The sequence below is a fragment of the Anarrhichthys ocellatus genome, unplaced genomic scaffold (assembly GCF_004355925.1).
Source record: "Anarrhichthys ocellatus isolate YVR2014 unplaced genomic scaffold, GSC_Weel_1.0 scaffold3, whole genome shotgun sequence".
Taxonomy (NCBI): domain Eukaryota; kingdom Metazoa; phylum Chordata; class Actinopteri; order Perciformes; family Anarhichadidae; genus Anarrhichthys; species Anarrhichthys ocellatus.
This window is the reverse complement of record NW_022280033.1, coordinates 5131152-5143290: the sequence shown is the minus strand read 5'-3', so window position 1 is coordinate 5143290 and position 12139 is coordinate 5131152. Positions and strand designations below refer to the sequence as shown.

Genomic DNA, 12139 nt, shown 5'->3' with positions numbered 1-12139 from the left:
ACAGGGTGACCAGCGTAATGCACACACAAAAACACACACACACGCACTCACTCATACCTCTTTTATGCACTTCCCGGCACATGTTGACTTGCACACACTGAAGCAGCCGCCTGCATCATTAGCAGTTTAGTGTCGAGTGTGTGAGCTCAGTCAGTTAATGACCAGCTTTCCGTAGCATTGAGCTGCTGTGGAAACTCGCAGGCAGCTGTTTGGTGTTTTCTCTTAGCTGGTCTCATTGCACAATGACATTTAGCATAATCTACAGCTGGGCTTGTACAACAGAACCTCACCTGCACCTGTGGCGATTGTGAATTACAACAAATCTCTCACCGAATTGTGGGCTTTAACCAGCAGTATTGCTGATCTGCAATATCAACATAACATTAAATAAGTGCCCAAAAAGCAATTACGAATCATCTGATTGCTGATGGTATCACTTTGATTATATGATATGTATTTATTAGAAGTGGCGTCATATAGATTAATTCAGAAAAATCACGCTCATGGGTATTCACCTCCATAAAACTGGCAGTTTTTAATCCAAAGCTAAAGATTTTATAAACTCAAACCATGTCATCTTTTGATACGATTGAAATGTTCATGTGCCTAAAATCTGAGGTTCAAAGCTTCAAAGGGTATGTCAGCTTGGAGCACAAGTACTTCAATATTAGGATACATTAGGATACGGAAGGTCAACGGTCCTCGATTGGGACGGGTCACGTGTCAAAGTGTACCTGAGCAATACACTGAACCCCAGGCTCCCCGGGCGCCTGTCATTGGCAGCCCACTGCTCCCTATATACAGGGATGGGACAAATTTCCCCCTTAAAGGGATCAATATAGTATAATAAATTTAAAAAAATTTAATTAAAAATGATCAGTATGCTTCTGTGTTTTTCTTAGTTTGTGTCATCAATCTCGCTTCTGGTAATGACAGATATTAGTCAGTGTATTTATAAAAAAAAAAATCCTTTGATATTATGACGTTTGCTGTATAGTTTTGAAATGCAATTTTGTAATAGTCCAAACATGCAAAAGCATACTGTACTCACAGAAACATGTTTGCATTCATGTATTTGTGCCCTTGCCTGTGTATTTGAGCGTCCACCCTGCCTGATCCATTATTAACAGTGAGTGAGATGTTGTTATTATTGGCGAGATGTATAACATATGCTGTTCTGGCTGCTCTCCAGCTATGTCTGTCTGTCTGTCTCTCTCACACATGCACACTCTCATGCATACACACTCATATGCTAAAGAGCTTATTATGTTAATTAAGGCCTCAAAAGCACCTGAAATACATCTCTTCCTGCGTCTGCCTCCCTTTTCCTCTTCCTTCCTCTTTCTCGCTCTTCCAGAGGTGAGCGAACAGGCGCACGAGTGGATGAAAGAGAAGGAACAAGCAAGGGAAGACATGATTAGAGGACTGAGGAGGCAGGATAAGACGGGATGGAGAGGACAGCGCAAGGAGAGCAGGCAGGGAATAAGAGCAGGAAGGCAGCCCAGACACAAGACTTTGATACGGGAGTGACTTCTTTCACAGAAGCTCTTTCCCAACCACACACACACACACACACACTCTCACTCTCACTCTCTCACACACACACACACACACACACTCTCACTCTCACACTTTCTCACACACACTCACACAACACAGCAGCTTACAGTACAGTACCTGTGCTAGCCAGCTTGGAGGTCGGGCTGGCCCTGACCCATGTTGCGGGCTGTTCCTGCCTTTTCCATCCAGGGACGTTCCTCTCTGTCCCTGCCAGGAGAAGGATCAGTGTGCCAGGGAGAGCTGGCAGGGACCCGAGGGGGCATCTGGTGGGCCATGCCAGCTCACTAACTCCCTTACTGTAACAGGGGCCTCTGAAGACCTGCCATCCCATGATGTTTTCCTCTGTATGTGTGTGTCCGTGTATTGAGAGAGGGGGGCTTACACCTCAGCCCGTGTTATCTGTGCTACCACTTCTGTTCTTCTCAGACAACTTTTTTTTTATTTTTATTTTTTATTATTTGTCCCTTGAGCAAAATGGCATATTGACTCTCCTTTGCTGTCTTTCCTCGCTCATCTGCCTCTTCATTGAATACCTTGGGCAGTCTTTCTTGTCCAATAAAATAAATGCAGAAATGCAGAATAAAAGCAGATGTCCATAAAACAAATGGTCCTGTTTATAAAATAAAAAAAAGCAAACATTGTGTATCTGTCTCTCTCGACACTCTTCAGGTCCTGGAGGACAATGACTACGGTCGGGCGGTGGACTGGTGGGGTTTGGGTGTGGTGACGTATGAGATGATGTGCGGCCGACTGCCGTTCTACAACCAGGACCACGAGAAGCTGTTTGAGCTCATCCTCATGGAAGACATCAAGTTCCCGCGCACTCTGTCATCTGATGCCAAGTCCCTGCTGTCAGGCCTGCTCATCAAAGACCCCAACAAAAGGTTCGCATGTGGCTTTAGTGAATGTGACGGTGTGTAAAAATGTAGAGATGTGAACAGATGAACTCAGGAGTAAATGCATGCGGGAGTTTTTCCCACTTTTATTGTTATAAGTGAGGTTGTTGCATCTACTTATCTCAGTTTGTTTTATTTTAACATTACTTTGCTGTTCACTAGGCTTGGTGGAGGACCAGATGATGCAAAAGAAATAATGAGACACAGTTTCTTCTCTGGCGTCGACTGGCAGGATGTATATGATAAAAAGGTATGAAGCAACATTATGGTAAAAATAAGTTTACACTGTGTACTGTGCCATTGTTTCATACGGTCTCATAAAGCATGACAGGATATGATGATCGCCATAAAGCAGTAGTCATTTAAATCCCTATTATGATGCGTGACCTTCATCCTGGATGTCTACGGTATGTTTCTTTGTATAACACCACCGAGTAAGAATCAGGTTCTGTCCTCCTTTCTTTCCCTTCCTTTCCTCTCTCCTGTCTCCTCCCGTCATTTCCTTTCCTTGTGGTAAAACAAAACAAAAGTTAAAACATAAATGCGATACATATTCACTTGAAGCACACATCACAGTTTTATGCCTCTTTTGATAAAAAATGTCTAATTGGATGAAATGATAAAATGAGGACATTTTGGACGGACATGAATGTGAAATACAACTTGACTGGTTGGCAGAGAAATGGCATACTATGCTATGACTTATTACTTTTTTATCACATATTGTGGCATTTATCATGACAAACTATAGTATGACTTCTTTATGACTTTGTAGGCATACTATGGTGTTTTTTTAATGACTTTTTAATGACATTTGTTATGACATACTATACTTTGACTTTTTTATGACGTATATTACTATGACGTTTTATGTCATTTGTATGGCTTTCTATACTATTTTTTCTATTCCATTTTTTTGACATACTATATTATGACATTTTTTGACTTTTTATGACACACTAAACTATGACATTTTTTACGAGTTTTTATGACACACTAAACTATGACATTTTTTACGAGTTTTTATGACACACTAAACTATGACATTTTTATGACTTTTCATGACATACTATACTCTGACATTTTGTATGCTAAGACTTTTCATGACTGTTTTGTGACATACATACTTTGATGTTGCATTTATGTGGTATATGCTACATAACCATTGGTCCAATGGGGTGCCCCAACTCCAGGAAGTTTTGTGACATCCAGAGTTTGGTGTCTTTTTGCTCTGTTGTTCGAAAGTGTTTATTGTACAATGTAATCTTTCCTCTTTGTGTCGTCCTCACGTCTCCGCCCCAGATGGTCCCTCCCTTCAAGCCTCAGGTGACGTCGGAGACAGACACCAGATACTTTGATGAGGAGTTTACAGCCCAGACCATCACAATCACTCCACCAGAGAAATGTGAGTGTTTACTGTTTCTCACTCTTTCTCACACGTCTACGTACAAACATATGCCCACATTAAAACCCAGGGAAATCTCACTTTCATTTTTTACATTGCCGACGATATTCTCAGTGGAGAGAAAAATATAGAAATAAACATGGTGACAAAAGAAGTAAAGGCTCTGGTTTGAAGCGTGTTTGTGTTTAGTGTTGGGTAAATATGACATGTTACAGTGAAAATAGCCACATCCCACCAAACAATGTATGTGTTGGAGTTAATATACGTGGAATTATTTCTGCAGAGGATCATGAATATTGTTAATAAAATTGTTTTATTTTAATAAATTCAGTAGATTCATTTGCACCTGATAATGATTAAAATCAGCTTTTTTCTCTTTTTTTCACTTTGATTACTTTAATAATTACCGTTTTAAGCAATTCATCAAGTGCTCGCGTTCTTTCTTTAGGTGAGATATTCAACTTGAAATAACTGGGGTAACAAACACTCGAAAAGTGCTGTTGTTTATTCAAGTGTCTCTGTAATAGTCCTCAGGCCACTTGCAGCGCTTCACAGCCTTTTGAAATAAAGACACCAGTTTCTAAATGTTGAACACTGAATTATGCATGAGTGTAACCGACGCGTTTCTCTGCACTAATGTGAGGCCCTACTTGTTCTGTAGGTCGCACATCAATTAGTGAGCCGGAGATTAAAGACACACTTGTTAATTGAATCTCGTTCCGTTTAAATCTACAGTACAACAACTTCCCAAACACAATGCTTTAAGGTTTGATTGTACTTTGAGATAAAATCAACCTGGAAATGTGTTTCCTATTTGAATCGTATGTCTTCATTTTAACTGAATAACTACTTTTAAGTGTAATTAATAATGTCATTAATTACTTCTGAATCCACGCGTTTCTTTAGTCGACGAGGACGGGATGGACTGTCTGGATAATGAGAGAAGACCGCACTTCCCACAGTTCTCCTACTCTGCCAGTGGCCGGGAATGACCTGTCCATCACGGTGACATCATCACAGCTGGTCTCTGAGGTCATCAATGTGGGACAAAAAAGACCCACAGCTTTGGCCCTCCCCAGAAAGACTTGAAGGATTTTGCCCTTCTCTCCTCCTCTTCCTCATCTCTTTTTCACCTCTGCAGTCTGCTTCTCTATTTATTTAAATTTTGTGAATCCCTTTTTAGAGAGAACTTCCAGGTAAAATTACTTTATAATCCTGCGCTGCAACCCGAGGTGATCCGAAACTGTGATGTGATCAGTTACTATGTAATGTCCCTTTATAGACAGGAGCATCACCGGTGGCCTGCTGTGCTTTGACATGTGTCGGTCCTGCCTGTGAACCAGTGAGACAACAGCTGATGCATTAGGAATTCTTTTTGTGGCTTTTTATCTGTGAGATGGCGATATAGCATTTAAGTCATTCAAACCTAAACTGCCGGTACCGGTTGTATCTCAGGCTTTTGCAAACAGACGGATGCTCTCAGATATCAGAGAGGCACTCGGGTCTGATTTCAAATCCTCTCTAAATAATTCTGGGATGGATTGAGGCTGCCTGGCATTGAGGGAGCAGTTGTCACCAGTGAGCAGAATCCTACACAGCTCATGTTGTCGAGTAGGATCTGACTCAGGTTTTCCTCAGTGCAATTCATTATTGTTGTTGCTGCTATTTCAACTACTACTACAGGTACTACTACTACTACTACTACTATATTTCTACTATTAAAACCCGGTGCTACACTATTAGCTTAATGCTGCAGATCATTATACAGGCGCCAGCAACACATCAACCACCTGTATTAACGTCTATGCTTGTACAGCTGCAGAACAGGTGTTACTTTTACTCCTAATGTACTGCTATTACACATCAAATCTGTTGATTTAAGACGACTGAAAGGATAGTGTGTGTGTGTGTGTGTGTGTGGGTGTGTGTGTGTGGGTGGGTGTGTGGTCCTATTATGGGTTTGTGTTTAAGAGCGCACCTCAAAGCACAGCAGTTCAGAAGGATGAAGCTCCAGAACAATGAGCTTTACTACATTACCCACAATGCAGTGCGAGTTGGTTGATATAACCATCACAAGGAGGTGAAGATGAGAGGAAAGCAGTTGGTTTGAATGCCCCCCCCCCCTTCCCCAACCTTCAGTCCCTCTGAGTTTAATTCTCTTCTGTCCCAAAAGGGAACACAAAAGTGAAACAATGCGCTTTACTGTGACATGTCGTCGTCACGTCTTCGGGAACCACACGGCTGTACCTCTCTGTCTTTGTGCAGGAAAGTGAAACTGCAGCAGGAACAGATTCACCACAGAGTGAAAACACAAGTCCAAGATGGCAGGTTGGGCATTGTTGATGACGATAGAGAGTGAGTACAGAAAAAAGCTCCAAGAATGATGACAAATTTATTATGATATAATTTATGACGTATTGATGACTGAGGTAACGGCTGACTTCCTGTTTCATGAGATTGTTATGAAGGGTTTTTATTAAAAAATACATTATGGTCTACCAGGAGGTACGCATCGACAGTTATGGGTTTACACAAATCACAGCAATGGCTATAATATATATATGTTCTATTTATTGTTCTACTCATCAGTTTTATATTTAACTTTTTCTATTGTTATTACATTATTCTAGAAAAAAACCTATTTCTTAGGGCTGAGAGAAGGAAAAGAAAAAAGCCCCCTCAAGAAACAAAAATGGCTGAAGAATGTAGGAGGGAAAGCAGATAGCATTCCTGCTCCATTGTTTATTTAATGTTGTTTTTGTGTTATTTTGTGACCAAAATGTGACCGCCGAGAGGTGACGGGACGCATTAAAGACAGATGGTAGTGTACTGTGAGCTAAAAGAAGGTCAACAAATATATTTATATAATCCCCTCTTCTTCTTCAACTTTATCCAAATCATCCCACAGGTGTTTGTGAGGGCTCGTCTCACTTGATTGGTTATTGACACAAACGTTCCCCGTATTTCATCTGGTCACAGGTGTGTGTTGGTGAAGGCTCAGACAGAGTTCAGAAAGACGAAGTGGAAGTTGAGCAGAAAGAAAGCTAAATGTTAAGTGGTAAGATTGGAAAAGAGTCGGTACTGAATCGTAAGAGCTACTTTTTACTGTAAGTGTGTCAAGTCAGAAAAGAGGAGAGAGAGGAATAATGGTTGGTTATGAAATGGGAGATTGTAAGGTCAGACACTCTGTCTTTAATGAGCACCGTCATTTCTCTGGTCTGGACTTTGTTTGTTTATTTGTAGTCATGTCTTCCAGTCTGACCAACACGATTTAAAATCCCCTCAATCTCTCTGTCTTCAAACACCAGGAAGCCTTATGCTTTAAATCAGAATACATCCAGCACCTCAGACGAGACAAAATCACCAGATGTGAGGAAATATATTTTTTAAAATGTGAAATTTCAACTGCATCCTAAAAGAACAACATGTCAAATATCATGTCACCTTTAATATTTGGATGACACCGATTCAAAGAGAGCACCAGGGGATGTGCTCGGATTAGACGTAGGAAGTTGTATTCCAATATTTATTTGAATGTTTTCACCATTGATGGATAACTTGAATTTATTTTCTATTTATTTTATTCGATGTAATTTTGTTTTGGAGTTCAGCAGTAAGGGGGTGTAGTCGTGTTTCACTCTGCAGTTTAAGTCTTTAGATATTTTGTTCTAAAAATAAATCCTTTTGCTTTTCTTTAAAAATATTTCTTATACGACAAATTACCTGTTTCTCCGCTGCTCTTAAGTCCACATGCTTTACTCTTGCACATCCATTAAATTGCTATTCGCTGGCAAAGGCGCTTTATGGCAGGAAGTAGAAAAGGATGGCGCTGGCCTGTACGCCGTCGTCCTCTGTCCGCACTAACCAGTCCCGAGTCAAAGTGGCACTCAGAACTCTTATGAAAAATACTTCTCTGTGATCGATTGAGCCTGTCTGGCAAAGCTGAAGCAGCCGAATAGTTCAAAATGAGTACAATTCCCACCCAGCTGGCACCCTGGACAGGCTCAAGCCAACGCTCACAAGTATTTGGAAAGCTTTGATTTGACCCAGGTCTGCGAGCAACTGAGGAGTTCTAGCTATATGTGCTCGCTTCCCGCCAAAATCATTAGAAACCAGAGTTCATAAAAGAAACTACTTGATGGCTTTGGCCGCAGCACTTTCACACGCGCAATTTTTTAATATGATCCAGAGGATTCTGATTAAACCCTGCTTTAAAGGAAGGTTTGTAGCTTCCTTTTTCTTTAAAAAAGAAAATGATTTTTAAAGCGCATCTTCCCTCCACATACGACCGATAGCTTTGATGTTGCTCTGATGTCTTCGGTTGGCGAGACCTCGGTGATTGTGTCCCACATGCCAGAGACGAGTCAGTGCTGCCGCTGCAGAATCAGTGGAAATGTTCAGTAACTCGGTCAGTCTTCATGAACTAAAATGTTCAGAAATATCTACTGATGTCACCGACTCCTCCTCCTCGTTTTAAAAAACTTTTCCCTCCCTTGGGTCTCTGACTCTCCTCGTTAAATCCTCCTTTACACGTTGAAGTTAATTTACTGGCAGCTGCCAGATGCTGATTCTAAGGTCAGAGATCATATAAGTAATACATGTTTTCCTTCAAATACTGTCAGTGGAGAAGCTGGAACTTAGTAATTCTTCTCATCGATGTGGGTTCCCCTGAAAGACTATGAATGAACATGTCAGTGATTTCTTTAACTGGATGCTTTAAGCCTCCTCACAGCTTTACTGGTGCCCTCGACTGGTGTGAACCGACAGTATGAGAGATATGTGACGCTGCACCGGCAGTGTTCACTTTTAAAGCTGCTGCTGTTTGTACTGTACATCTATCACACAACACATCCGACTCCAATCATATTTGAATATGTAAAAATCCTTTCAAAGACCTCGGCTGCTCTCTATTGATCTTGCCTGTTAATGAACCGTCGGCGTCGGCCAAAAATCACAAACCTCATTCAGCCGGCGTTTAATGCAGATAATAAGTAAATGGCTCCAGTGTTTGGAAGGATTTCTGAAAGTATTTGACCTCAGTGTCTGCAACAGAATTGCTCCCCTCTCCTTCTCTAGTACTAGACTACTATCGTCGTGATTATTAACATGAACAAGCATGAGGTGCATTTATTTATAAACGGCAAACAAAAAACGGCAAACATGTACAAATAATACAAAGTGTAATTGAGTCAATTTCATGTCCATCTACTGTAGCTTTACAGCTGTGTGAGATGTTTGTGGACGGCTGCCAGCTGTTCTCAGAGTGGGCCATGTTTCGCTGAAGCACTGTTACACTGACTTCAGCTCTCCTCTCTGACGTGTCAGCGGAGCAGAGCCGATATCGAATCTGAGACGGTGTGAGGAAACTCAGCAGATCGATCAAACGGCCTTTTTCTGTCCCTCATGCTGTCAGGATGCAGTGCTGTTGGCCAGCGAGGCCTCGAGGATGTGAAAACAACAAATTACCATCAACATGAAGCTGTTTTTTACACTGTACATCCTTAGTATTTTTACACAATGTATATGATAGGGATGCACATTATTTTCAATCTTACAGACGGCTTCAATAAAGCACTATGTCAATCTGCTGCGATGGTGTCGACTTTGTATTTGCTGTGTGGCTAAAAAAATACTATTTATCTTCTAAACTTTCAATTTAGTGGAAATATTAAGAAAGAAACCAGAAATATATCTCAGCATTAAGGATTAACAATTTTTTTTTAAACAAAATTTTATTAAAATGATAATAGCATGTCCCAAAAGCTCATTTTATAAAAGCAAGCCGAACACAACATCCCAGTTCATCTAAACATTCAACACATCACAGTAACAGTCTATCGCCAATATAGTAATAAATAAAATGGAAACCTGGTTTTCTGTTAAGTAAACATGAAGTGTATACAGTGTACCTTAATACTAAAATGATGAACACACTTGTCCCCCTGGGTAAAAAAAACAACACAAAAAAAACAATTTGATGTGTTCTTGTCAACAAAAGATTTCCGACTTCAGATCCAGATCCAAACAGACAGACGGAGGAAACCGGCAGGACAGACTCATGTGGACACAGTATTGACTCGTCTCTAGAAAGACACAAACACACATTCAATGAGACACACACACAATATCTCTGATAATGACTGGATATGAACAGAATATAGACGTGTTGTTAATGACCAGATCAGATCATTAGTCATAACGGGACAAACATCTTCTCACTGGTATTATTCTAGTAAACTGATGACGATAATGTGCACCTAGAGGTATAGATCGACACCATCACACATCCCTTTAGAAAGAAAACAGTGAGTCACACTCTGCTCTGTCTGTGTACCTCCATGTGTAGGCTTTGCATCTCCTCACTGAGTGTGTTTCTCTCCTGCATCAGCTGGTTTTGTTTGGCCAGCAGCTCATACACCTGCTGGGCACTGCTCTGACAGTGACGGTCCAACTGCTGCAGCCTGCAACACACACACACACACACACACATACACAATATTGACAAACTAAGTGAGAGGAACTTAAACTCCTGGCTGATACAAACCAAATGTTGTAAATATTGAAGGAGCGCTGGATCCACAAAGAGATTTTCTTTTTTATATCACTGGACTTTGTGTTAAGTAATCAACACTGTTTACATGAATGTGACAGCTGTGTATATTTAGTCATTTGAGATCAGACGAGGTGATTCTGAAAATGGTAATGCGGTGGTCTGATACACTGCAATTATATCGGACAATACTAACTGACATGATTGGATCGGACTGTGAATTAATCTGATCATGACTTCTGAAACCGATTAATCGTTTTGTTGAGAAGAAAAAAAATCAGTCAATAGTGAAAGATTTCAGGCGACGTCTTCACGTCTTGTTTTAGCCAACAACACAAAACCAGACAGGTTTGTTACTACGCCATAAAAATGTCATAAAAAGTACAAAAAAGTCATAGTAAAGTTAGTAATTCAAAAAAAGTCATAGCATAGTATGCCATAAAAAGTATTAAAAAAAGGAATATATTAGTTTGTCATTAAAACATAAAGTAATTGCATAGTGTGTAATGAAAAGTCATAGTATAGTATGCACTACGATGACTTTTTGATGACTTATACTAAGTGTTTTTCTGACATACTATACGATGACTTTTGTAAAACTTTAAATTCATAGCATAGTATGTAATAAAAGCCATGAAATATAAACAAATATAATAATTATAATATGTCTTATAAAACATTAAACAGTCATAGTTAAGCATGTCATAAAAAGGTCATTTTAAAAAGTCACAGTATATCATGTCTTTAAAAGGTCCGTTTAAACAAACAAATATCACCAATATGTGATAAAGAAATCACAGTACAGTATGTCATAAAGTCACAGTTTAGTTATTCATAAAAAACGTCATCGCATGGTGCGTCTGTATTTGGGATATCCTTCCTATTGTTCAGGCCACACTTCTCTGGAGAGCTGCTGTATTGCGGTACTCTCGTCTACCCACAGCGTGACGTGAAAAGGTCTTGATTTGTTCAAATGGGGATGTGCTACCCTTTTCTATTTGTGTCCATCTAATGTGTGAACCATTCCTGGCCTTGCTTTGCCTTTCCAAATGCAACATCATAAACTTCTTAATTATCCGATTGTACTGCTTGAAAATTACTAAAACATTCCTAGAGTGTGAGGACAGCCAAAGCATGTCATCCGCATTCAAAAATAATTCATGTTCTCTGTCCTCCGCCTTCAGTCCTTTAAATCTCGCTTCCGCCCTCACTGGTACTGGAGGGGTTCTAGAAATAAAGGAAACGCCTAACTTTTAGTTTTTCACTAGAACTTCATGTTTCAATGTTTGGTGAGAAAGTTGTGTGTGCAGTTATGAGGCAAAATGTTGATCAGTACTAGGACGTCCCAATTAGTGTGTCGCCTTTGACAAAACCGCTCCTGCAGACAATGAACTCTTTCACAGCACATTGGGAGTCGACACTGTGTGTGTGTGTGTGTGTGTGTGTGTGTGTGTGTGTTGGGAGGTGGTGTTTTCCAGCTGGGGTTTGGGGGTAAGGGTGTATGAATAGTGTGTGTGCTTAGTGTGTTTGGGGGTGGAGGTGGAATGTCTGTCAAGATATTTCCCACCAGCAGCTCATTATTTCATCCATTCATCCGTCCATTCATTTAGACGGTCGGTCCCGTCCTCTAGTGCAGAGGTGAACTGATTCTCACACACACACACACACGCGCGCACGCGCGCACACACACACACACACACACACACACACACACACACACACACACAC

General features: G+C 40.5%; 1 protein-coding gene across 2 annotated transcripts in view; it reads left to right on the top strand.

Annotated features, from left to right (window-relative positions):
* The window catches only part of akt3a (v-akt murine thymoma viral oncogene homolog 3a), a 21830-nt gene extending 12381 nt beyond the window's left edge, over window positions 1-9449 (top strand). The window contains exons 8-11 of one of the 2 annotated variants that reach the window (XM_031877585.1): window positions 2230-2444; window positions 2619-2706; window positions 3759-3861; window positions 4768-9449. In XM_031877585.1, coding sequence (XP_031733445.1) covers window positions 2230-2444; window positions 2619-2706; window positions 3759-3861; window positions 4768-4853 — 492 coding nt within the window. In that variant the 3' untranslated portion in view covers window positions 4854-9449. The other variant, XM_031877576.1, reaches the window with a different exon arrangement.
* The last annotated feature ends 2690 nt before the right edge of the window (window positions 9450-12139 follow it).